General features: G+C 42.0%; 1 protein-coding gene and 1 non-coding gene across 2 annotated transcripts; one reads left to right on the forward strand and one right to left on the reverse strand.

The window, feature by feature from the left end:
- Positions 1-7,011: 7,011 nt before the first annotated feature.
- On the forward strand, positions 7,012-21,637 carry snx27a (sorting nexin 27a). Its single transcript, XM_084919407.1, has 13 exons — positions 7,012-7,489; positions 10,436-10,661; positions 11,099-11,291; positions 11,533-11,597; positions 12,309-12,413; positions 12,509-12,587; positions 12,877-13,040; positions 14,497-14,586; positions 15,267-15,416; positions 16,097-16,225; positions 16,490-16,549; positions 16,724-16,772; positions 17,237-21,637. Exons 1-13 carry the CDS (start codon positions 7,179-7,181, stop codon positions 17,305-17,307), a joined length of 1,692 nt encoding a protein of 563 aa, XP_084775533.1. The 5' UTR covers positions 7,012-7,178; the 3' UTR covers positions 17,308-21,637.
- Positions 21,638-26,862: 5,225 nt separating this feature from the next.
- trnak-cuu (transfer RNA lysine (anticodon CUU)) lies at positions 26,863-26,935 on the reverse strand. Its single transcript has one exon. It is a non-coding gene; the product is annotated as a tRNA-Lys (tRNA).
- Positions 26,936-27,929: the final 994 nt, after the last annotated feature.

Here is a 27,929-nt window from a genome sequence, read left to right on the forward strand (position 1 = left end):
AAAAACAAACAAAACACCTGGATCACCTGTATGGAGAAAAAAAAAACAGAAGAGAAAGCAAACAACAAAGAGCAACATAATAAAAAACAGCACCATCACAATAAACTAGCTAGCAGTAGATAACAGTAGATACTAAATATTAAACGATATTGTGCAGCACACAAGATAGACAGCGCACAATGTGCTTTGAGGCAGCAGCCAAGAAAGGTGTAGTCCGCATCTGTGAACACCCGTGTGTACACCTGTGTGCATACCTGTGTGGATCAGCATGCTTGTATTCCAAAGGTTTCTCCATGTAACGATCTGCTAGGGAGTGTGGGGAGCCATAGCCCCGTCCACCAGGGTATGAAGCAGGTATGGAGGAGATCCAGGCCCCAGATATCCAGAGGCCCCAGAGTACAAGGACCCGAGGAGGACCACCAAAAGGGGGGGAACCGTGCCACCCTCCTGGGAAGAGCTGAGTAGAGCCCCAAACGAGAGGTCACCCAGCAGCTACGGAGCAGAGGCCAGAGGGGGTTGCAGTGGCGTGCCCGCGGGCTCTGCCAGCAGCCAGCTGTGCCAGAGAGGACCGAGCTTCAGGCACAGAGGCCAGAGGCCTGAGGGCATCCCACCCCCCGGAAGGAGCCCAGCCGGGCCACAGGCGCCAGGCCCCGCCAATCGGCCACCAGGAGTGAGCCGGTACATACATGAGCGCCCAGCCCCAGACGATAAGGACCACCAACACACCAACGTCTGAGGGCATCAGCCACCGGCAGGGAGTGTGGTGAGGGGAGATAGGCCTCCGTACTTTGGAGGGCCTGAGATGTACCCAGAGAGGTTGAGTCTAAGACCCAACCTGACATATAGACACAGACGAACAGGCGCACGCGGACACAAACGTGCATTCCCACCCCATATGCACAACCAAATACTCGGCACTCACCCAACGTGTAGACAGACACAAATAGACACTGAAGAAACTTTTGAAAGAAGCAAGAACACAAGCCTGATCTCACTGAACTTTTTAAGCAAAACATCCTTATATCATACATCCTTAAATTTAACACACTCTGGGTTTCAATTTGGAACCCATTTCCACCCAATGAATTAAGATATGTGTAATATTCGGAAATGACACAGGGAAAAAGTACTGAATGCATGAAGAAACACAAGAAACATTTAATGATGGGCAAAACTGGGGAGTTCTCTCAGGCCCTTTGCAACTTTATTGTTGCAAAACATACTGATTTCATTGGTTAAAGAAGAATTTCTAAACTACTGAAGGTTTCAGTGTTGGGGCCATAATCCGAAAGTGGAAAGAACATAATTGCAGCATATACCAGCCACGACCAGGTACTCCCCGCAAGATTTCAAGCAGAGTGTCACGGTCAGCGGGGGTAGACCGTGTGGAGAGTGTGTGTGGTGGACCCAGGCGCGAACACAGTCGAGGAGACGGGAGTGAACTTAAACTAAGAGCGAGCCTTTATTCGGGCTAATGCAGAGGGGAGTGGACAAAACATAATAGGGACAGAGACTGCAACTAACCAAAAACCTAAACTGGAGAAACACTAACCTGACTGAAAAGAATAACTATGATCACTGTGAACAGAATGCTGTGCAGATGCATGGTAACTCAACCAAATGGCGTGACGAAACAGATATGAACATGACCTGCACGGAACCTCATCGTGCGGCTGCATGAAAAACAACATAAACCAAATGGCAAACATGAACTGCACAGAATCCTGAAAAACACTTAACTTGACCAGGGGGCGGTACACAGACAACACAACAACAAACAAAGGAAGACTGAGGACTTAAATACACACATGAGGTGATCAGGGGAAGTGGAGACACATGAGAACACAGCTGACTCGAATGAAACATAATGACAATACAGGGGAGAGTAACACTAACTACAATGAACAAAGAACACCAGACTCTTACAAAATAAAACAGGAAACACGGAGACATAGACATGGAGATAAAACATGAGATGAACTTAACCACAAACATTAAACATGACATGAACTTAACCGCATACACATGAAACGTAGACGCGGGAACCAGGGAGACTGAGTACGGGGGGAGATGACAGAAATAGCTAAGAAATAAGGTCTGAACAGCAACCTAGAAATTAACTAGTTTGAAAATGAATACAAAAAATACATAAAACTCAAACACTGGGTCACACGACCCAGTACCGTGACACAGAGGAGTGAAAAGAATTATCTGAAGAGTTGAAATAAAACAATAAGTAATGCACTCAACCACGTTGCCCTGTATCCATGCTCATTGCTGAAGAAAAAGCATGTTAAAGCATGTTTAAAGTTTACTGAACAACATTTAGATAAGCCTGTGAAATACTGGAAGAAAATCTGTGAAAATCGCCGTGATGTGGGACTGTTTTTTATCGTACGGTACTGGCACGTTTCATATAATAAAGGAAGGATGGAAAAATATACCGAGACATTTTTGATAAAGATCTGCTGCCATCTGATGAAGATGAAATGCAGACAATGATCCCAACTACACAGCCAAGGAAACTCTCAGTTTGTTTCAGAGGAAGAATGACTCAGCCAATCACCTGACCTGAATTCAATTGAAAATCTATAGAAAGAACTAAAGGTCAGAGTTCAGAAGGGGCTCACGGAACCTTCGGGATATGAAGACTGTGTGGAACAATGGGCCAAAATCACACCTGAGCACAGCATACGACTAGTTTCTCCATACAGGAGGCATCTAGAAGCTGTCATCACCAACAAAGACTTTTGTGCAAAGTGTTGAATAAATTTCAGTAAGCGTGTTCAATACTTTTTCCCTGTGTCATTTCTCAGTTTTATACACAGTTTATGTATATCTGTGGTTTCATTTCTTTGCATGTGTGGATGTGATCGGTTGTTACTGACATCTGGTGAGAATTTCACATCAATAACACCTTTAGAAATATGTTTACTTAGAAAAGTGGTGACGTGTTCAAAACTTATTTTAACCGCTGTACTTTTTTTGATTGTTTGAATTAGCTACTCTGCCTTGTTCGCTTGTTATCCTGCAAAAATAGGGTACTGTCTTGAGCAATAGTGCTTCAGACTTTCTGAAGGTGTCCCTGGACTTTCAGTGGCTCCAAAGTCTCAGTGTAAGGAAGCTATAAAGAAGTCATTCTTAAGATAGGAAAGCAAGGAGAAAAGACTGCTATATACTAAATTACACAAATATTATAAGGCGAAGGTATATTGCAACAAAACCGTGACAGACAACAGGAAAAAAAACAACACAAAAAATGTTTTTTAGGTCATTGAAGAAACCTGGAGAGCTAATCCTGAAGACTACTTAAAGAATTGGCTAGAAAACTACTCTAATATGTCAAAGAATAGGTGGTCATACCAAAGATTTTTGGATCATTCAAACTCTGTTTTTGTTGTTTGTGCTGTATTTCCATGTATCTTTGCCCAGGTCTCCATAAATCACTGCATCTATTTCCCATTTTCCTAGAAAACCATGACAACAGCACATGACTGCACATGACTTTGCATGTGTAACATTTAAGTAACTCCTGTAAGACTGAAAATGAATTAATACTTGGGGCATAATATTGGATTCCTGTTTATTTCATAGCTTTTGTTGCATAGTTAGAGTGTGTGTTGCACTGCTGCATATAGTATTTTCAAAAAGTTATCCATCTCCCACTTTTGCTACTTTAATTGTACATTTTTTCTTGAAAATTAATCAATGAATGAATCTTTGGAATTCTAGGCAATCGTTCACAGTACTAATACGATGGATATTTGAGTCATGTGAAAAATAATTTCTCACAGGCTTCTATGCAGTCCTGTGAAAAACTACCTACAACCCATGATTCAGTACTTGTAAAACCACATTTAGCAGCAATAACTTGAAGTAATCACTTTCTGTATGACTTTATCGGTTTCTTGCATTGCTGTGGAGGAATTTTGGCCTACTCATCTTTACAATGTTGCTTCAGTGCATTGAGGTTTGTGGGCATTTGTTTTTGCACAGCTTTCTTAAAGTGCCACTACAATATATTTATCTGGCTGAGGTCTGGACTTTGACTGTGTCATTGTAACACTTTGAGTCTTTTCTTTTTCATTTATTCTGTTGGAGATTTGCTGCTGTTCTTACATTTATTGTCCTGTTGCATGATCCAGTTTCAGCCAAGCTTCAGCTGTCAGACAATTGGCTTCACAATTGACTTTGGTATACAGACGAGTTCTTAGTCAACTTAATGACTGCAAGGTGGCCAAGTCTTGTGGCTGCAAAACAAGCCCAATCACTATCATCACAATCAGTGGTTATGCACCTGCGTCTGTCTCTCTGACACAAAAAACGAGTCACACCACTAATTAGAATCTGGAGATTTCAAACATCATTACTTGAAAAACAAGACTTCATTAATTATAATAAAAAGGAATGGGCAATGTATTAAGATAACAATGACCTACCGGCAGTTTCACCATGTCTTCTGTGTGAAACAGGAAAGATAGTAATGCGAGGAAAATAATATCTTACTGTTCACATAAGATAAAGCAGGGATTAAACGCTTTTATTAGAAGTAGAACAAAAACAAGAGAACAGTTAAAGCTAAATAAAGAAAAAACAACTACAACTATTTATTCTATGAAGGATTCCACTGGGAACATTACTCATGATCCACAACAAATAAATAAATCTTTTAGTCTTTTATGAAGCTTTATACTCCACACAGATTAATCCTTCCAGCGCTGACATTGCAGAAGATAAATCTACCGAAACTACATGACAGATTGTGGATCTGGATTCACCTCTTTCAATGTCCAAAATTCCCAGAAGCCCCACAGCATCTCCCAAACAACAAAGCTCCAGGTCCACATGGTTTTCCAGCAGAGTTTTACAAAGATTCTGGCCTACACTAGCACCTATTTTTTTTCAGTCATCACCAAACCCTCACTCCGCCACCGTTGTGCTTGATAGTTGGTGCGAGGTATTTGTGCTGATTTGTTTGTTTTTTGCCATATCTGAGTATCATGGCCTAACATCTCCACTTTGAATTTGTGAGACCTTCTCGTGGCAACACTTGTAAACAAGCTGTACTTGTTCATTCTTTTTCTATTTGTACTGTCATGAACTTTAACATTTGTTCATGCTAACTAGGCAGAGTCTGAGATGTAGTTGATGGACTGTTGCAGTTTCTCTGAGCATTGCACTTTGGCAAGAATGTGGCATTCTTTTAACACACACCTGAATGCTCCAGACCAGGAAACTGCCAAAATATCTGCTTTTATAGAGGTGCTCACACTCGCTGACGATCATTTAATCAACCGCATTTGATTAGCAGCAACTAGCTAATACTTGCCCTCTTAATTCCCATGGAAACGGTAAGAGTTTACTTAAGTTTTATATGTCTGCAAAAACTTTTTTAACATGACTGCATATTATTCTACCGTAGTGCATTGTTGGCAATAAAGACAAGTCATGTGGTTTAGTGGTTTACAACCTGCAAGTTTTCATTCCAATCAAATAAGACAGGAAGTGACAGCTTATCTCTCCCTAGGTACTCTAAAACAAGGAATCAGCAAATGTGTTGTGCAATCTTGTTTAGCAGGCTTACACAAGATAACATAAAACAATCAGCTGTTCAGCATAAATGAGAAAGAAATGTTGAACATTAAAATAAGACAAGGTTGTGAAAAGTATTTGCTCCCTTCTTGATTTATTTAATTAATTAATTAATTTATTTGCCTTTTTGTCACTCTTGCATGTTGCAGATCATCAAACAAATTTTAATATTAGACAAAGATAACCCGAGTAAATACAAAATGCAGTTTTTAAATCATGATTTTATTTATTAAGGGGAAAGACTAAACAAACCTGGTCCTATGTGATAAAGTCGTCGGCCTTTGTTGTACCACCCTAGGTAGCAAGAACACCAGAGGAAAAAAGTAATAAACATCTATCAGTCTGCAAAGGATCACAAAGACATTTCTAAGGCTTTGGGACTCTGGTGAACCACAGTGATATTAAGACTCATTACATCTGGTGTAAAGCTACAACAGCATTTAATAAAAAGAATATCAGTCAAAGCAGTCAAACATGGTAGTGGTAGCATGGCAGTCTGGGATGATTTGCTGCTTCAGGACCTGGACGATTTGCAATGAATTCTGCTCACTACCAGTAAATCCCGAGGGAGAATGTCCAGCCATCAGATCATGCTCTGAAGTGCAGCTGGGTTTTGCAGCAGGACAATCATAAAACACACCAACAAGTTCAGCTCTGAATGGCTCAAAAAGGACAAAATTGAGATTTTGGAGTGGCCTAGTCAAAGTCTCGACTTAAAACCATTTGAGATGCTTTGGCATGGCTTTAAACGGGTCGTTCAAGCTCACAAACCCTCCAATGTGGGTGAATAAAAACATTTCTGCAAAGAAGAGTGGACAGATTGGACTCCAATCCAATGCTTTTGTGAAAGACTCACAAAAGTATTGAATTGCAGTTCTTGCTACCAAGGGTGGCAAAACCAGTTATTAGGTTTAGGGGGTGAGTGCAGGGTAAGGTAGGTGTGTATAGTTAATTTTTTTCTGGTAATAAATGAAATAATTATTTAAAACTTGCATTTTGTGTCTACTCGAGGTTATCTGTAATATTAAAATAATAGAAGAAATCAGAAAAAAGCTAAATATTTTTACAGCACTATATGTGTACATGTCTGATAAAATGCTGTACGTATTTATAATTATAATGTCTTTATTTCTGGATTCCTCTGTAGAATCATAACTAAAATTGTGGGGGGAAAAAAATACATTTATATTTCTCAATAGTGGTTGGGTCCAGTGCCTCTCATCCTTTAACTCCTGCCGTTTGCAAAGTTTGCAGCATCATTTAAATGCAATCACTGGCACTCTTTGTCTGTTAAGATAAAACAGAAAGGGTTTAGTAGAAAATAAAGGGATTAAGAATGCGTTTTAATCAACAACGACATTGTTTCATTCAATGCGTTGAATGGAAACGAGAGTAAACAACACACTTTCGGTGACGCCTCCGGCAGGTCACGTTGCATGACCGTGTCCCGTGACGCTGCCAGGGGCGGGTTATCACCAACAGAGTCGGTCTGTGGAGCTAACCTCACAGAGAGGATCGGAGCCCGAGTGTTGTTTTGAATTTGCTGGAAGACGCCGATTTGGAGAGGGGTAGTGCCTGTGAATAAGATGGCGGATGTAGGAGGCGATGAAACTCGGCCCGTTCTCCCTTCGGCATCCCGTAACGGTCCGGTTGTCGGTTCGTCGGCTGGCACCGCGGGCCACGGCGCAGCAATGGTCACATCGGGACCGCGGATGGTCAGGATCGTCAAGTCGGAGTCCGGCTACGGGTTCAATGTCCGCGGTCAAGTGAGCGAAGGAGGACAGCTTCGGAGCATCAACGGGGAGCTGTACGCCCCTCTTCAGCATGTCAGCGCTGTTTTACCCGGAGGTGCTGCGGACCGAGCCGGGATAGTGAAGGGTGACAGGATCCTGGAGGTGTAAGTCAGCTTCTGTCCCCTCCAGTTAGGACGCGGAGTTAGCAATTGGAGCTAGCTACCCAGTTTAGCCTGTGTGGATCCAGTTTCAAGCATGTGTTATTCCGTCTTCGAGGTTTGCTTCTTGTTGCCATTAAAGTAACTCACTAGTTTATTAATTATTCAGCTTTGGAGCGTTTTGACCTGAGTAAATATTTAAGGCTGTAGCTCCGGTGAGATAACTAGAAAGCTAACCAGCTTACATAAGTTGGACAACAGCCTGTGCATGTTGATTAGCTGTAGCTCGCTAGCGAGCCAGGTAGCTAATGTGTTTGGCTAGCTCCTTGCTCAGTGTCAGCTCCAGCGGGAGATGGAGGACGACATTTAGACGACAGTCCACTTTCCACTGCGTTGTCATATGCATAACAGTGTTGATATGTGTTCTTAGCCTGTGAAATGACAGAGGATGGCAGTGTTGTCACTCAAATTCAGCATCATATGACAGGAGTGTGTGGTCTTACTTGCTTTCACTGGCTAGCATTCGCACCAGCCGTGCTGTTTACATGGGAAGTTTTAGGTGCTTTCTATTGATTTTTAGGGTTTGCTTTTGTTCTATCGCTATATGTAACCTCGAGTGGGTTTGATATACGTGAAGAGATCATTTTAGAAGTGCTTTTATGTTTTGTTGACACTCTTATCTGTCGTGCCAGCATTCGTCAAGTCTGCTTTCAAGTCTCTTTCCATTTATCAGCGTTCGGTGAAACACTGCTTCTCTTTGAGTCATAGCTGGCATTTAAATGTAACAGGAAATGTGTCCATACACAGAACCTGTAATAATGTCAGCCAAGTGAACAAATCTACAAGCAGGAATGTAAAGCCCTGGCCTTCAGTAAAACCTGAAGTGTTAATGGTAATAGAGCAGTTCTTACAAACTCTTTTGCTTACGTTTAAAATCAGTGTTTAGTTAGTGTGAGTAGTGTTGATGTCACTTGACAGTGGAGCAATAAAGCTGACTTAGAAAAAGGAAGAACAGAAACCGTAAAGAAGGAACACTGCTCTCACTTCCATTTGCTGAGGCATCAGCATGTTGTTTTCCGTTGTTGTTGTTTTTTTTGTTGTTGTTTTTTACTCATTAGTTCTTTCTGCTGTCATATGATAGAGGCAATACTTATCATGTGACCTGTTAACCCGTTTGACCATTTTGCAAAAAAAAAAGCCTCATAACTGGACTTCAGCCGGTTAAATATGTTAGTTGTCAGCATTTTACTTAGCAAACAAAGAAAGCCAGCAATGTACTTTATTTACAGTAAGCAGCTCAGGTGGTGTTTCTTGTCTGAGTGTATCACTACTGCCTGAGTGAGCATAGAGGTTTTTTTTTTTTCATGATTTCCTTAAAAGACAAGAAAAAGGGGAAACAAATAAAAATGACCTTGCTTTGCCCTTGTGTGTGTTTTTAGAAGATAATGCTGTGTTCAGTAAAGTTCAACTTGTAAAACATTATATAACCAGGAAGTGAAACTAGTGATCGAGAACCTCTTTTGCAAGAGCATCCTGGGCCCACATAAGCACCGTTAACCTGGTACGGTTTTCTGAGGTGGGAGAAACCAGAGCAGCTGGGGAAAAACCCACAGAATCATGGGCAGAACATGAAAACTCCCCACGGGTTTGAACCCATGACTCTGTACTCAGAGTGTAAACCACTGTGCCTCCCAGCTGCCAAATTAGGGGATCAGTTGACTGTTAATCAGTGAGCTTTTATCAGTTTTGACCAGCGACTTTATTTTACAGTAAAGAGTAACAAGTGGAATGGCTGATAAAAAATATAATTAATAACAGTAAAAGCCTGCAAGACACACATATCTGCTCGCATATAATTATTTTATATTATTATTTCTTTATTATTGTTAGTATTATTTTAAGCTCTGAGTAATATTTCATCAAACAGTTTCACTAAGCAATTAAAAGTATTAATACTGTTTTATTTCTGCCTTAGCCAAATTTACATTGTAGTCATGACGACGGTTTCACCCTTTTCGTTCTGTCCCACCCTTAATTTGGCTTTTCACTCAAACAACTCAGATTAGCTCCCCCCATCACCACACTCCAAATCTTCTTCTGTTAACTATTATGTACACCCCTTCTTTTTCTGTATGTTTAACTTCCTATTTTAAGTCAGTGACACTACACAGATAAATGCTACGTCTAACATGGCAATCAATGGGCAGGCCTACGCCTACACTTTTCCTCGCCCCCTCCTTTTCAGTGTCTGTCCCACAGTTTCTTATTGGAAGATTAGCAAAGACACCTGATGCTTGTGCCATCTGCTCTCAGCGAAGTCAAAAAGGCACCAGGAGAAAAAGGACACGGGAGCCAACCTAATTGCTTAAGCCTCACAGCCTTGTGTTAGTAAATGGGGAACAATGGGCTAATATTACCAGACAGTATGTTAGGACAGTGCGTACATTAGCAGCTAAAAGAGTACCAGTTTTATTCGAATGATGTATAGATTATACTGTGTTACTGTAATCCCAGCTGCATTGATCTGTAGCAGTAGTGACTGCATTAAGTGCATCAGTTATCAGCTGCGACATAACCAGCCCGCACCAATTGCAGTTTATCTATCAGTGTGGTCGTTTCTCACATTCCAAATCCCTTCGGTCAAAGTTTTTTTTAAAGTTTGTTTTGTACCAGTCTAGCTTTAAATTTAACTGCTTATAATAGTGACAGATCCTTTTTTTCTTTTGGAAGATGCATTGATTTAATGTATAGAATTGGAATCTGGAGAGAGCTTAATATCTCTCCAGAGGTATTTTTAAATGCTTTGAATTGTATCCGTCATTCCCTTTTTTGTAGAGAGTTGAATGAACTTCCATTTTTAAATATAGTCTGAATGTGTGAGAACAAGTCAGAGCTGCTTGTTCCTCCCCTTTGCCTCATGTTTCTCCTGCGCTCTTTCTCTCTTTTTTCTAGTAATGGCGTGAACGTGGAAGGTGCAACTCATAAGCAGGTGGTGGACCTGATCCGTGCTGGGGAGAAGGAGCTGGTTCTGGCTGTGCTGTCTGTTCCACCTCAGGAGGCTGACGGTTTGGAAGGAGGAGAGGAAGTCCAGCCCAACTACGACTACAGTGACAAGCAGGCCGTGCCCATTTCTATTCCCACATACAAGCACGTAGAACAGCACTCCGAGAGGTTTGTGGTAAGTGCTGATTTGACAGTTGACATGTTTCCGCCTGGGACTGGGCTTCTCTGGAAGGGTGGAGAGGGCAGCCATGAGTGTGTGTGTTTGCCTGATTTTTAAAATACTTTTGGACCTGTCCATCTTCAGTTTTAAGTGGAATAACATGTTTGAGCTTAAGCGTTCGATCTAAAGACAGTTCTTAAAGATCTTTCAACCCATCTCACCTCAGGAGGTGGTCTGTCCTCCCGAGGCAGCTGTAGAGGCAACACTGTTACCTTAAATTCTTTCTTGAAAAAAACAAAACCGAAGAAACGGCTTCCTGTGGTTGCTCTAAACATGTTTTTTTAATGCTGTGGTAGAAAGAAAACTTTTAACCCTCTGATGCAATCATTCCCTTCTCTCGGTCTTCTCTAAAGTTGCTTCATGTTTTTTTTGTTTTTTTTTAATGCATCTAGGTATACAATGTGTATATGTCAGGGAGGCAGCTGTGTTCAAAACGCTATCGTGAGTTTGCCATCCTGCACCAGAACCTGAAAAGGGAATTCTCCAACTTCAACTTCCCAAAGCTTCCTGGTAAATGGCCCTTCTCCCTATCGGAACAGCAGCTGGATGCACGACGTAGAGGCTTGGAGGAATATCTCGAGCGAGGTAAGATGATTTGGACAGATCACTAGCTCTTCTGTCCCAGAAGAATTAAATGTATTTAAATATTGAATATGTAGTTAGGATGGAAAATACACCATGCACCCACTGTTATTAGTTTTCTAAATTACACAGTAAATCTAAACACTGGATTCATAGTGTTATTTAGCTGCCCTTTGTTGATTTCATTTACCTTGATTTAATATATTGCTCGCCATTTTTCTTTTCCCTTCCTATTCGTCTCTAGTGTGCTCTGTGCGGGTGATTGGGGAGAGTGACATCATGCAGGAGTTTCTCTCGGAATCAGATGAGGTATGCATCTCATGCATTATTGTTGTAGCAATGCGACTTTTTATTCTGGGTGTTGAAATATTGCGGCTTGAACTTTCTTTTCCTACCAAACTGTTAGGACTTGTGACTTTCTGAATTGGCACAGTGCTCAACAGTCCATTTTTTTTTGTTTATTATATTATATTGTCAGATATGTACTATCTTAGTTAGAGATTTAATTTCCGAAGATGTTATTGTTTGTATTCCATAATTATAGGAATTCAAACTCAAAAATGGAGGGGGGGGGTTTCAGCATTGGATCTGACTCCAAGTCTCTTAAGCTGTATTTAAACTGTTCTGGCCCATTTTGAGAATCATTTAGTATCATTTAGCTTTCAATGGTTAAAGGGAGCTTAGTTGAGAGCTGTGTTGGCCAGTGACGCAGGCTGGAAATTGGTTACCTTGCTGGTGTTTTAAGGAAGTGCAGCAGCAAAACAAATACCAATGCACTGATGTAATCCCACATTTAAAGAAGCTCAATTTGGGGGATTAAGACTTCTTGCAGATTGTAAATCTTGTTTGGCTATGGCTTGTTGGTTTTTTGTTTGTGTTTTTTAATCCACAAGTACTTAGTGGTAACTTAGAACAAACAAAGGCTTGCATATTCAAACAAGCACATACAAACCCTCATTAATCCACTGGGGTAAACACAGCTCTACAGCTGTTCTCATTCTGTTTGGCTTCACTGTACAGAACTACAACGGCGTGTCAGATGTAGAACTGCGGATAGCCCTACCAGACAAGACCACCATCTCCGTCAGAGTCCGTAAGAACAGTACCACAGACCAGGTGTATCAGGTAAGACCACTCCCATTTGTACAGCTATATTGTACAATATTTTCCATCAGTGTTTTTTTCCCACAACTAACTGATGTTGTGTTGATCTTCTCTAGGCATTAGTGATGAAGGTTGGGATGGACAGTATTATGGCGAGCTACTTTGCTCTGTTTGAAGTTATCAACCACTCCTTTGGTAAGAGCTGCACGTGTGTTTGTTGCACTTCACACGGAAATATGTCTGACCTTTTTTTCACATTCTCTCCTGTTTAATTTGCACATCCTGTTTCGGGGGTTTATGACATGACCACTAAAAATAAATAAAACCCTCTGAATTTAAATCACTGGGCCTCTGGGTATATGAGTAATCATGGGCAGCAAGGGCAGGTATTTTGGTATAGGTTACTAGTATGTTTTTTTTTTTTTTTTTTTAAGTAACAAACCCCGTTCATCACCCTTCTCCTTCTACCCGGTTTTTGTTGCAGTGCGGAAGCTGGCGCCTAACGAGTTTCCCCACAAGCTATATGTGCAGAACTACACGTCGGCCGTCCCGGGGACCTGCTTAGCACTCCGCAAATGGTTGTTCAGCTTCCAGGAGGAGGAGTTGCTCAGAGACAATCCGCTGGCACTGCACTACTGCTTTCACCAGGTAATAACAGTAATTGAATTCCTCTTGCCGTGGATTTCGGGGAGCTGAACACAGTGATTTGATTCAGAGTTTATTCTTCTGAGCTGAAAATGCTTAAACATATTGAGGGAAAGTTGGTCAATTACACTGCTGATTTACACTAAACTGATCATACTGGTCTCAGTGTCTCCATAGTGTAGTGGTTTACACATTGGCCTAACGAGCAAAAGATCCCTGGATCGGTCCTGACATGCAGGGAATGTTCAGGGCCAGACTTGAGCCTGGATCCCTGCTGCAGCCTTTAGCATAAAGGTCACTTGCTCAACCAGGTGAGCTACTGTGGCACCTGCTAGCTGCTTTCTCACTTTGTGATGACTGAATTATTTCTAGCTTAGGAGTATTTTCTGTTATAATTCTGGACACAGACTATAACAGAAACCTTTACCTATAATGTCACCCTAATAAAAGAGCGCTCGGAGATATCATACTTCTTCCGAGGCTGAAAAATTCCCTTCACAAGATGGGTGAATAGAGTCTCTGTCTTTTTTCCTTTTCCCGAGGACATCAAGATGATCCCCAGGTTCTTCTTCTTTCAGCTAAATATGCGTTTATGGAGATACGATGTGAAATGTCCATTTTTGCCCTGTCTTACAATGTTATTAAAATGTCTGGATCCAGATCTGGGTCGACACCCAAAGTTAATAATTTCTCTGCTGGTCAAAGCCCCACCTCGGGTCAGTTTTCATGCAAATACATCCACAAAAACCTCCGCAGTTTTTCAAGTAGAAGAGGTGAACTTGAGAAAAATACTCCTCATTTAAATTCACTAAAATTAGCTTCAGTACCCACCTACAGGCTGTCCACTGACCAGTAAAGGTCACTAGCTGAAGCAAGATAAGCATGCAAAGTTCAGCAGTGACCCATTAAAGCATGCCTCATGAAAAAGAATCACACCAGTGTGTGCGAACCTGCAATAACTCCATGACTTTTGTGGGGTTTGTCCAAGGGGGCAAAGTTGGGAACACAATGGTAACATATCACCCACTAAGCTGGTAAAGATTGTTATATCAGTGAAAAGCAGTTTTTTATACACACAGTTATGAAGTACACTTTCATTTATTTGTACCTGGCAAATATAACTCTAATATTCTCACGCTCTCAGAAGACAGCTGAGAGAGAGGCTGAACAGTTGGTGCACAGCTGCCTGCTGCAGCCAGAAATGACACTGAGACGAGAGTGAACCAAAGCATTAAAGTTATGGGCTAGAAGGCTGAAAGTCATTCAATAAAAAAATATATAAATGCATCATGACTGCCTAAAAATGCACATACGTAATTTTTACGGTCATTGTTTGAATTTTCTCAAACGAGGGAGAATGCCTTCATGACGAATGACTTTAATGTATACATGTGCTTATATTTTATGACCTTAAATGATAAATGTTGTGTCTCCCCATCCCCTCTCCCTGTTCGTGTAGGCACTGGATGATGTGAAGAAGGGATTCATAAAAACAGAGGACAAATCCTACCAGCTGCAGAAACTGGCAGAGCAGCGCAAGATGGCCACGGTCAGTACCACAGACCAGTCTTTGTTCAGGAAGGGGATTGGAATAAGTACACTTTGTGCCTGCTGACCAGCGCTATCACCAAAACACTACCAAATAAAAATGGACAGTCTCAGAAGCCTTTCACACTTCAGAATTCTGCCCTCTGTGGTGTAAAGAGAGATAAAGGAATTGGGTTTATTTGAATATTTGTTGAACATTAACTGAAAGTGGCATGTGTGTAAATTTGGATGACATTCGCAGCTATGTTACTGCTTTCACGCAGTATTTCTGAGGCTTTGAATGTCAGCCTTAGAAGGAAAAAGGTTCATTTATTTGTTCATTCACGTGTCGACAAGCAATCTAATAGCTCCAAATGTTAGGAAGTATTCAGCATGGTTTTCTAAACTTAAAACAAAATAAAAAGCAGAAAAATTACATATACTTTACTTGGATCTACAGCCGTGTTTGTATGACAGAGACACGGGGACGTAAGTGCAGTGTTATAGTTCATCCACATTGTGAGTCAGTCTTCACAGCTCAAACTGTAAGCTCTTCTGAGACCGTCAGCTCAAATGTGTTAACAATAAAAAAACAGCATTGTCACATCAGTAATGAGATTTCTCATGAGTTAACTTCTTTCCTTAGTGTGTTCTGTGGAGGAAAATAAAATTGACTGTTACTTTTCCTCTATAATACCGTAGTACCTGAGTCTATTGCGGACATGCGAGGGCTACAACGAGGTGGTCTTCCCTCACTGCTCTTGTGACTCCAGAAGGAAGGGCCACGTCATCACAGCGATCAGCATCAATCACTTCAAGTTGCATGCTTGCACTGAGGACGGCACGCTGGAGGTGAGCATTTAAATAGATAACGTTTTATATTTTTAAGCTAAACGTCAATACAGTGCTCCCTCGCTATTACGCGGTTTACCTTTTGCGGCCTCGCTGTTTCGCAGATTTTTTTGGTGCAATTTTGCATGCTTTGTTTTTTTGTTTGTTTGTTTTTTTTACAGCGCATTGTGTTCTGCGTCCTGATTGGCTGTAGAGCATTGTCAGTCAATCTCGTGCTGTATCTCCTGCACAGTACAGAATGCGTTCAGCTTGTCAAATTTACATACATCTTCGATCGCTAGCAGTGTGACTCTGAAGTGTTGTACTGTATGTTTGTAAGTTTTCTCCCCAACAAACGCAACACTGTCGACGAAATGTTGTCACCTTCGGGTGCCTTTGGTTTCATTCTATAATACTGGACTTATTTTTCTACAAGGTTTGAACTTTGAGAGTGTTTAAACAAGAGATAGAAATGTGAACATGTTCATGCCTGTCTGAGAAAAGTGTATAAAGTGTGTAGTGGGGTTTTTTACAGCCTTAAAACATCTATAATTATTGTAAAAAATAAAGTTGGCTACTTCGCGGATTTCACTTATTGCGGGTTATTTTTAGAACGCAACTCCCGCGATAAACGAGGGACCACTGTATAGATTTCTGTGCATGGAGCTTAACTTCTATCATCTCTTGTTTCTCTCTCTCAGAACCAGGTAATAGCTTTTGAGTGGGGGGAGATGCAGCGCTGGGACACGGACGAGGAGGGGATGGCTTTCTGCTTTGAGTATGCCAGAGGAGAAAAGAAACCTCGCTGGGTCAAGATCTTCACTCCGTATGTAAGTGTACACTCAAGTGTGCCATTCTCTGGTTTTTTTGTTGTGTTAGCAGCTTTTAGAGTGACACACCTTGATGGGAACAAACGCTTAATAAATAGGAAAATCCCCGATTTATTAATCAACCCACTTTCCTTCACGTGTAATAAAATCTTTAGTAATGAGAAGCAGGAAAAGTAAACAGAAACATGACTTTTACACAGTGACTCTCCTAATTGTGGTGTATTAGAAGCCTGGATAACAATAACGTCTACTTTTTCCTCCCAGTTCAACTACATGCACGAGTGCTTTGAGCGGATCTTTTGTGAGCTGAAGTGGAGGAAACAGGTAAGAACCACTCCTTTCCTCTTTCATTCTGGGAAGCATGCAACTCTATGCCAGCTTCGGTTTTCTAAACATAGCCTGTTCTTGTATTCTATTTAAATCCAGGAGCCTTTCTTTAGTCTTTTCTTTAAAATGATTAGTCTTATATTTCTGGTGTATTGATTTCTTTGCTCTCAGGTTGAGGAAGAAGCGTCCGATAAAGACAACAAAAACTGCAGCAACAACGGTAAGCAGCAAGCGTTTGTTTGTGCTCCTTTTTGCCCTCAATTCAAAGAGATAAACAGCATCACTGAAAGATTAGAGCCTCCAATTTGATCAGAGGCAAATCATAAAGAAATTTGCATTCAGATCTGGTACAGAGTTATGTTTTGATTGATGGCACACATCAGGCGGCATGAATTATGCAAAAAACAAAGAAATCCAATATGACAGAAGTTAAAATGTCAAGGGCAGGGATAAGGTTTAATGCATGCTTTTATTTTTGTGCATTATGGTAAAAGTTTACGTGAAATGTAATGAAATATGGACAAGAGACCACAAAGGCAGGAGGATAACAGACAGCTGAGGCCTGAGAAATCTGAGGACATTCAGATAAGAGGCTTTCAGGATGCTGCACGGGGACTGTGCAGTAATTAATTCACAGCGTCTTCAAACTTCCTCCTATTCTGAATCGTCTTATCTATGTTGCAGAGTTTCTGCCTCCTCTGGAGACGCAGCAGAAGGGATGGCGCCACCTAGGGGGAGAGATTGCAACTTCCTAAAGCCGTCACTTGTCATCACTTGAACTAAAACTGGTCCACTTGCATCATCACAGCCACCCCAGAGAGAGCCCATCGACAAACACAGTACTGAGTGACAGACTCGAGGCGAACCCTGCCCCAAAAACAAACTGGGAGTGACCGACTTGGGAAATTGGATTATTAACACTTGCCGAACCCAGGGACACACACACACACACACATATAGACACACACATGCAAACAGTAGGAAGAGCATCGAAAGAAGATAAACAAGAGCCAACTTTCACGTCACTTATTAGATCCTCCATAGTGTAACTGTTGTTTTCCTCCATGCATCTGGCCCATGATGTGAGGCAAGACATGAGAGAATTCTCACCACAGCGTGTGATTGGTCAGGGTCACCACAGCGCGAAGAGAGCGCCGCAGTGAAACGCCGCTTGTCGAGAGAGCTGACAGTCCAGAATTGAGATTGCGACGTTCAGTTTTTCCAACAGGACCCATCCAGATCCCGCGGCGGTGACCTTGTCTGCTGAACTGAGCTGAGATGAAAATAATAATGGAGGGAAACAGAAAAAAGTTCGGTGGTTCTTTCACGGTTGTGATAAAGGACGAAAGTAAAATCATCCTTTACGCCGATGCTGGACATTAACACAGAAGTTGTGTTTTATGTCTCTGGAGTCCTCTGTTTCATCAGAAATCATAAACGGCACAAATGTAACTACATGAAACGGATGTTGAGAGAATGTGTTTGTAATTATTTGTATGTTTAACAATCTTACTTCTGATAAAATATAGATTAATATAAGAGCTGTAATAACTGGTTTCTTGAGATAACACAGTGAAACGCTAACTGAATTTCATTCGAGAACTAATTTCCATTTTTCACCTTGACTACAGAGCAACATCTGTTGGCAGTCAGCCCATTAATGTTAGTATGGCTATCCCCCCTCCAGTGTGTGTTTTGCAGGGCTTGGAAGCTGAGGAGAGGAGGCGTTCTCATTTTTAGCTCTGTGCAGGAGTAATTTCTGGAACAAAAGGTTGACGGGCCAAAGCGTTTGTTTGGGTTTTTTTTAAATTTCACACCTTATATGTGGGCTGTCTTGTCGACAGATTGTGAAGGCGAACAGGGAGTTTTGATTGTAATGCCTGCAGTTACCTGAGCAGGCAGCAGGGAGCAGCAGAGCATACGTATGAGGAGTCTTCTCAGACTTTCCTAAAGACTGATGCCTCTGGCTCTGTAACTCACCCAAAAGTATCACTCCACTGCAATTTGTCCATTAACCAAGAGTCAGGAGGATAGATGGGGTGTGTGCACGTGTGCTGCAGAAAGTAGATGGTGCATAAGGTTGTGTGAGCCATCAGCATACATAGCAGTGCAGTCATCTGTCCCCCTCCTGCTGCACCTAAATGAATACAGTATTAGTTGTGTATGTGTTAATGTAATATAATATAATTTCATGATTATTTTACAGTTCGGGTTTACTTGTGTTTCTCTTTATCTCTGTAAAAGTCGGATTTTACTCTTCTCTCACCTGAAATATGTAGAAAGCAGATTTACATGCTGACAAGAAAGAAAAATCACAGATTCTTTCCATACATGTATTGATTTAAGTTTTGTTTAATCTTACCAAGGGCTACTAGTTTATCTTGGCATTGGGTGGGGAAAAAAAGCCAAAAAAAATCCCTGAAACTGACACAAATTTTTAGAGCACGGGTCCAAGTTTTCCTTTACGCTGAAGTTGAAATTAGTTGAAACAGTTCAAATTAGGTTTCAGCTATATAAATGTTCATTTTAGGCCTAGGTTTTAGCCGTATATTTGTTCTCAGTCGGTTACCTTGGGGCATGTTTGTGTGCTGTGCCAGAGTGTGTCCTCTGTGTTTATCATTGACATTGCTGATAAGCTTTTAGGCTCTGATTGGCCGCGTCTGATGAGCTGCCGGTGTCAGAGCCAGCAAATGAAGATGGGGGTTTTTGTATCTGTACGACAGCAGAGACGCCAGACAGATGGAGACAAATGGGGAAGCGTCTCCTATTGTCTAGCAAACATTCCTTGCCGCTCACATGCTTTTTCAGCGTAGCGCACATACGCGCACCCCCCACCCCCCCCACCCCCCACCCCCAATGCCACCAATCCAGCTCCCTGCTACTACAAAACTGTTGCAGCCGCACAAAATATTTTAATTGCGGCCCAATTGTTGCTTCTGAGCACAGGCCTCAGTTATACAGGAGTTTATAGAAATACATACCTCAGTGTAGTATCATGTTTGTTTGTTCTTTGCAACACATCACAAGTAGCTGGAATAAGAGGGGGAAAAACTGCAATGCAGGATGGGCATTTTGACAGGCAGAGTAATAGGCAATTTAGAGATGGATGACATAAGAATCAAAGCTATTCAACCATGATGGGTTTTTTTTATTTATTTTGGGGTGGGGGGTATAAGCTAGATTGTGTGCTTGCGTGCAGGTTTGTCTGTCCTCTGCTCGTACTCTCTCCAGGTTGGTCTCCCGTCAGCGCAGGAGATGCGGTTGCCGTGGCAGCACCACGTTGTCTCCACACGCTCAGTGCAGCCTCTGTTCCTTTTATTCCTGTCAGCCAACTGACTCGGTCCTCCCAATAATGTATTCAAAGCGGTGTGTTTTTTACTGTTTGATGTTTGTTCTCTGTCCCCGTGGCTCGTGCTGCTGTGAATAGGCTTTTAGAAAGCTGCTGTTTTCCCTGTGGGTTTTTTTTGTGTTTTTTGTTTAGTTGTTTTTTGTTTTTTGTTTTTTTTTCCTTTTCTTTTCTCGCTGGTTCGGTTTGTCTTGTCTGCACCAGATGCCATCTTAAGCTCAGTCACAGGCAGGTGTGTGTACCCTGTGAGCTGTTGTCCGTTTGAGACGTTTCTTCTGCGAGCTAAATGTCATAGAAAGCAGCGCGTAGGTGACAGCTAAGAGATGAAGGGAATGTTAAGAAGCGTGTCTTTGTACAGTCGATCTGTGTTACTTTCTGTTTGTCAGCGTATTTGCGGTGCCGTGGCCCACCTGGGCTTCAAAGTGAGTATTTAATTATGAAGATGAGATAAAATTTTCACACAGTGCTTAAGCTTTTAACATCCAGCAGGTCACCGGGGACCTGGTTGCGATTTGTCTGCATGTTAAACGAGCACATGTCCAGAACCATTAACATTCAGATTAATCCTCATACGTCCATTTTTGTCCTCACGGTTCTCCCAATCTGCTTTTTTTCCCCATTTGGCTATGCTGTTGTCCCCGTTGTCCTAGCACTAGGTCACCAGCAACCGGGGTGGATTGTAAGAGGTTAACAGATGACGTGAATGCAAACGTGGTGATGGCAGAATAAAAAAATGTCCATGCGTGGACTGCACACGAGGGCTCAGAAAGTTTGTCTTCGTCACTAACCAGCACTGAAACGCTCATCTACATGATACTGTTGCTATAGTAACACATCAGTCTTGTGTGCCAAATCAGTGCTGATTTTCATAACATCTTTCAGTGGCAGATAATATATGAAGGCCTGTTTGTTTGAACGCTGCAGCGTTTCGATTAATCTGTTTGAAATTTTGATTTATTTTTTGTTTTTTTGACACTGGGACTTCGTCCAGAGGTTATGTTGGTGTCGTCAGCAGCATTTTTCTGTAAACTTGATGTCTTTGGACCTCTGGAATGCACATCTGGGTCAGAGCACATTAGCTGTAGGCTTGTCTGTTTTTAGCTGATGTGTCCTCCCTATGACTAATCTGAAGGGTGGATGTAATTGGTGTTCAAAAAGTGCTCGCCTCCATGTGATTAATTTCTCTTCATTGCTTACAGAGACGGGGGCTTTCCCATTGCAAGCTGACACCGACGTTGATTACAAATCTAAGCCTTGTTGCTATCTCCAGCATAACCTGTAAATAGCGGTTTTAAAAAGTAAAAGAATATTCTTCTGACAAAAAAAATAATAATGCACTCTTGTTTCTCCAACTCAGAACTTTTATTTATTTAAAAAAAAGAAACTATAAAGATTGGGGAAATTATAGTGTACAATGTTAGAGCCACCAGTGATCTTTTTTTTTGTGTGTGTGTTTGTGTGCGTGCGCGTGTGTGAGTGTGTGTCGAGGAGGGGAACGTTTGTGAAACACACAGAGAAAAGGTGTTTAAAAGAGAAGCGGTGTCTCATTTACTAAGTGTATAAAGACATCATTAACACCTGAGGCTTAAAAAAAAAAGGAAAAAATGGAGAGTTTTATATCTAAAATTATCCAGGAAGGTTTACTAACCAGTGTAAGAAAAAGAGAAAAGTTTTGAAAATGTTGTGTAGAGTAATAAATTGTAACAATATTTTAAATAAAGTTATATATTGGGAAAATATCCTATTGATCTGCTTTCTTTTACTCCCCTCAAAACGTACACTCATAAGCATCAACTGTGCCCCGCTGGTGCTGGCTTGGACCCCCTTCTTTTTCATGGCACAGTTTCAGTAAGGTGCTGAAAAGATTCCTGACATGATAGCATCACACAGTTGCTTCAGATTTGCAGTAGCCTGAGCTATTGATACAAAGAAGGATGCATCCATGCTTTAATGTGTGTACCTAATTCTGATCCTACCATCCGAATGTCACAGAAGAAATCAAGGTTCAGCACACCAGACAACATTTTTCTAATCTTCTATTAGCCATCTGCTTCAAAGTTTGACATACCGTGCGTTCATAGATGCTCTTCTGCGTACCTTGTTTGTATCAAGTGGTTATTAGAGTTCCCGTTGCCGTCCTACTAACTTGAAGCAGTCTGGACGATCTTCTGTCACGAGTGGCCTCAACAAGGCATTTTCACCCAGAGAACTGCCGCTTACTGGATATTTTCTGTTTTTCAGATCATTCTCTGTAAATCCTGGAGATGTTGTGTGGGAAAATCCCAGCAGATCAGCAGTTTCTGAGGTACTGAGATCAGACTGTCTGGCACCAACAACCATGCCACATTCAGAGGCCCTTATATCACCTTTCTTCCCTATTCTGATGATCCATTTGGACTTAAGTAGATTGTCTTCACCGTGTCTATATGCCTACATGCACATAGTGGATGCCACAAGACCGGCTGATGTGATTTATAATAAAGAGTAGTTGAACAGGTATACCTAATAAAGTGGCTGGTGAGAGGATAAATTAATTTCATGGAGTATTTTCACTTGCTGTTAAATGAAATGGCTCTCAGACCGTTCTAGCAGTGTACAGACTCTTCCTGTCTGGTAAGACCTCGCTAATGTGAAGACTGTCCACCTATAAAGACACAGCAGTGCTCATCTCAGACCGATTAACTTGTTGAGGAAAAATATGAGACCACTTGAGAGGCTTTAAATGTCTTCATATTTAGATTAGTCAAAATATTATTCAGGATATCTTAACCACATCTATAAGCGTTTCTTTCCTGAGCTGCCCAGCATGCTGCTGTTTCAGGTACGTTTCATTCATGCCTTTTATTCATCTCTCAGGCTTACATTAACTGCCCCATTTGGAGGAATAAAACCTGTAATTTTTTTGCGTGTGTGGGTGACATTTATGCAAATTCAGTTCAAACTGAGCCGCTGATTGTAAGTGGTAAGTTCAGAGCAAAACAGTTTGGCACAGAATGACTGAGTTAAGGGGCTGAAGCTGATCTGACAGCAATTTTTGTCTTTATATGCTGCAGTGGTTACAAAGTGAAGGCAGGCTGTTCACGACGAGGAACAAATGTGACAGTTTGCTGGCAGGAAACATTTCAACAGCTAAGAAGGTCTCGGATGAATAGGAAGTGTAATGTCACAACTTTTTGGATTTATTTATAACTGTCTTGTGTGTTTGTCCTCATCTTAAAAAAACAAAAAACAAAAAAAACACACATTTGCCTCCAAATTAGCCTCAGGTTTGAAGGAACAGGAGAGGCCCTGTGCAGCATGTTACAAGTCCCAAGGCAGCCACTAACAAGTCCACAGGCACATTACTCTGGCAGAGAAACGAGCACAGTGACATTTTGATGGTCACATGCTGCTCAGATCTTAATGTTGTTCAGTGCTCAACAGGAGCTGTCGAGGTCCGTTGGGAGGCAGGGGGAGACTTGAGGTGAGGCATTATTCAGACCAAAAAATACAAGGTCTCTTAATGCACCCCGTGGAACGGAGCCCATAAAATGTTGTGTGTATTGGCACTGCTGAGGTGAAAATACTCATCTCATTAGAGCCATCTCACGGGGGCGCTACGTGCTGACTGCAGGCTGCCACCCCTACTTTACCACCTGCCCTCACGACTTCATTTTTCTTATGTCCACCTCCCCAGTTGGTAATGCTCGTTATCTATCACATTTTAACACTGGCCTGCCATTAATCCTAATTAAGAATATATGAACTGCTACTGGCAGTTTACACAGAATATTTAATACTTAAAAAGATGATTATCTGTAGCCAAAGTTACCAACTGTGCTTGTCATTTAGCTCCGTAGCCTCCGATTTCCTTCTAATATGAATAATTGTCTTTATTATAGGCCTCATCTGATAATTAATTAAGTGTTGGAACTGACTCCCTAGCAAGCAGTATTATGAGGTTTTTGAAGGTCAAAGTTTATTGAGAGTAATATGCGGTACCTGAAGTTAATGATGGTGAAGATTCCTTAAAAACAAACACTGAGTTGATATTTTGTCAAGAAAATTCTCTAGTTTGACACTCAAAGGTAAAAACATGTTCTCAAAGACTGTATGAAAGTACAGCGTTCTCTGTTGATATTATTTCTGTTTTATGACTCTTTATATTGCTGTGTTGTAGCACAAAGACATATACAGATAGTTATTTAGAATATTAAGAATTTTAAATAGAATAGAATTCACCTTTATTGTCATTGCACATGTCACAGGTACAAGGCAACGAAATGCAGTTTGCATCCATCCAGAAGTGCTTTAGCCATGATATAGATATATTACAATATATATTAGCAATAGTATAGATATGTAAGTATATTACAGAAATGGGTCTATTATGGTATGTTATAATGTACACGGTATGAAGGTATGTTATGAATATGCTATAACTATAAGTATGTACAGGCTGTAGTGAGTACAAGCTATGAACAGGATATAAATATGAAAAACTATACAGAAATATGAAATAAAAAAATAAAAAAAACTATACAAAATATGAGATATACAGCTATACAGAAATGTGAACTATGCAAGTTATAAACAGTTGTAGAATTAAAAATTATCATATTGTACAGAATGATTATTTATACAGAATTATACAGTAGTGCAGTTAAGATAAGTGAGATATGTGGATAATTTCTACAGAGGCTATATAAAGTGCTAGTGGTTGTGAGTGGTGGTTCAGTCCATGTTATTATTGTGTGTATGAGGGTACAGTTGTCCATTGTGTGTGTGTGTGTGTGTGTGTGTGTGTGTGTGTGTGTGTGTGTGTGTGTGTGTGTAAGTGGTTGTGGGTGTTTGTATGTCCAGTCCATGTGTTTAATCTGAGTCAGATGTCAGGAGTCTGACAGCTGTGAGGAAGAAGCTGTTCCGGTACCTGGTGGTCTCCTGTGGCGCCTCCCAGAGGGCAGGAGGGTGTGGAGTCCATGTGATGTGTGACTGGGGTCTTTGATGATTTTCCCAGCCCTTTCCAGACACCGCTTCCTGTAGATGTCCTTTATGGCAGGAAGTGGTGCTCCGGCGATGCGCTGGGCAGTTTTCACAACCCTCTGCAACGCCTTCCGGTCTGAGGCAGAGCAGTTCCCGTACCAAACTGTTATACAGTTGGTCAGGATGCTTTCGATGGTGCAGCGACAGAAGTTCACCAGGATGTCTGAGGACAGGTGGTTCTTCCTCAGAGTCCTCAAGAAGAAGAGGCGCTGGTGAGCCTTCTTGATCAGTTTGGAGCAGTTGGTCGTCCAGATGAGATCCTCGGAGATGTGGACTCCCAGAAACTTGAAGCTGCTCACACGCTCCACAGCCATCCCCTTAATGTGGATGGGTGGATGTGGGTCAGCATTCCTCCTGTAGTCCACGATGAGCTTCTTCGTCTTCTCAGTGTTAAGCAGCAGGTTGTTTGTGTCGCACCACTCAGCCAGACGATCCACCTCCTCCCTGTAGGCGGCCTCATCGTTGTCATTGATGAGGCCAATCACCGTGGTGTCATCTGCAAACTTAATGATGGTGTTAGAACCATCGGCAGGTCTGCAGTCATGGGTGAAGAGGGAGTAGAGGAAAGGGCTCATCACACAGCCTTGTGGTACACCGGTGTTCATTGTGATTGTAGATGAGCAGTGGTTATCCAGCCGGACATGTTGGGGGCGGTTGGTCAGGAAGTCCAGTAACCATTTGCACATGAGGGAACTGATGCCCAGGTCTGTCAGTTTCCTGATGAGTTGTGAGGGGTGGATTGTATTGAATGCTGAACTGAAGTCTATAAACAGCATTCTGGCGTAGGTGTTGTTGTTGTCCAGGTGTGAGAGGACAGAGTGCAGTGCGATGGAGACTGCATCCTCTGTGCTCCTGTTCTGACAGTATGCAAATTGGTGGGGGTCCAGGGTGGGGGGGAGACAGGATTTGAAGTGTGCTAGGACCAGCTGCTCTAAGCACTTAGTGATAATGGGGGTGAGTGCTACTGGGCGGTAGTCATTGAGGCTAGATGGGTTGGAGTTTTTGGGTATCGGGACGATGGAGGTGGATTTGAAGCAGGCCGGTACCACAGCGTGGGCCAAGGACAGGTTGAATATGTCTGTCAGCACTCCTGCAAGCTTCCCAGAACACGCTCTGAGAACACGCCCGGGGATGCCATCAGGACCTGCAGCCTTGTGGACATTAATCCTGCTCAGCACCGCTCCTACATCGGTGGGGGAGAGCGTCAGAGGTTGGTGGTCTGGCGTCATGTCTGCTTTGGTTGTAGTTGTTGGGTTCCCTCGCTCAAAACGAGCATAAAAGTTGTTGAGCTCATTGAGGAAGGAGACATCAGAGGATGCGGGGGAGGGTTTGGTGGTCCTGTAGTCTGTAATGGTCTGGAGTCCTTGCCACATGCATCGGGGGTTGGAGTTGGAGAAGTGTTCTTCTACCTTCTTTTTGTAATGGTGTTTGGCTTTTTTGATGCCCTTCTTTAGATTAGCCCTGGCTGTACTGTAGGCGTGTGCATCTCCTGACCTAAAGGCGGTGTTGTGGGCCTTCAGGAGGAGACGAACATCCCGGTTCATCCAAGGCTTCTGGTTGGGGTACATGGTGATCCGTTTCTGGGTGGTAAATGGTAATGGTAAATGGACTGGTTCTTATATAGCGCTTTTAAGATAAGATAAGCTTTATTAGTCCAACAGGTGGGAAATTTGTTTTCTACTCATCTGAGCACTCAAAGCGCTTTATACAACTTGTGCGTTCACCCATTCACACAAGCACATTTTTCTAAGTGCTTTATAGCTAACATTCACACACACTCATACTCCGATGGATGCATCGGAGAGCAATTTGGGGTTAGTATCTTGCCCAAGGATATTTGGCATGCAGACTAGGGGAAGCCAGGAATCGAACCACCAACTTTCCAATCAGTAGATGATCTGCTCTACCACCTGAGCTACAGCCACCCTCAAAAAAATCTCACCGCCCAACGTGGGGCTCAAACCCACGACCCTGAGATTAAGAGTCTCATCCTCTACCGACTGAGCTAGCCAGGCACTAGACAGTGACACTGTCTGTAGTTTTGGAGATGTAATCCAGTACAGATGAGGCATACTGGTCCAGGTCTGTGTGGGTGAACGTATTCCAGTCTGTGTTTTTGAATCTGTCCTGGAGCACTGCGTCTGTCCCCTCTGGCCACACTTTAATTGTCCTCACAGCAGGTTTCACACGTTGGATGAGTGGTGAATACCAAGGTGTGAGGAACAGGGAGAGATGGTCCGATTGTCCAATGTAGGGGAGGGGTGTTGCTTTGTAGGCTCCAGCCAGGTTGGAATAAACATGGTCAAGTCTTGTCCCCTCTGGTGTGGCAGGAGACATGTTGGTGGAATCTGGGGAGGACTGTCTTTAAGTTTGTGTGGTTAAAGTCGCCAACAACAATAGAGATTGACAGACAACGTGACTTTCGCGCATTGCATTGTAGGTACGAGTGGCAACAAAATCAAAACACTGCATCAAGCGCTAGCATTTCCAGCACCGGTAATCATTAATTCTGCGGTTTTAATCCCTACTTGCATTTTATTTGCCCCAAAAACAGTTATGTACAAAACGACAGAGAGCACAGCAGGTCCATACAAAGACAGAGTTGACGAAAAGGCAAAAAAAAGTATGAGGGAAAAAATCAAAGGAGTGAAAGGGTCAGACGAGCATACAGAGCGGTGTAAGGACGTTAGCGTGCTGCCTAACTTTCATCACGCACATATTTATTATGGTCCTAAGTGTGAGTGCATACACTCACAAAATGTTTAGTAACTTCAGATCCCTGCAACAAGCCCAGGTCCAGTTTACTTTGGTGATTTGGATTTCACAGCTGTTGTTAGATTTTTTTTTCTTTATCTCCTGTACAGGCCAATGCAATCTAATTGTCGTTTCAGGTTGTAGTGTTACACAATATTTTCGGATCTAATAGAAAAAAAAATGAGTTTCGTAATTCATTCAATTTATTGTCTTTATTTATAAATGGCATTATTGTTTCATTCTATTATAGAATCT

The sequence above is a fragment of the Perissodus microlepis genome, chromosome 22 (genome assembly GCF_051167445.1).
Source record: "Perissodus microlepis isolate ML-2025 ecotype Zambia chromosome 22, ASM5116744v1, whole genome shotgun sequence".
NCBI lineage: Eukaryota > Metazoa > Chordata > Actinopteri > Cichliformes > Cichlidae > Perissodus > Perissodus microlepis.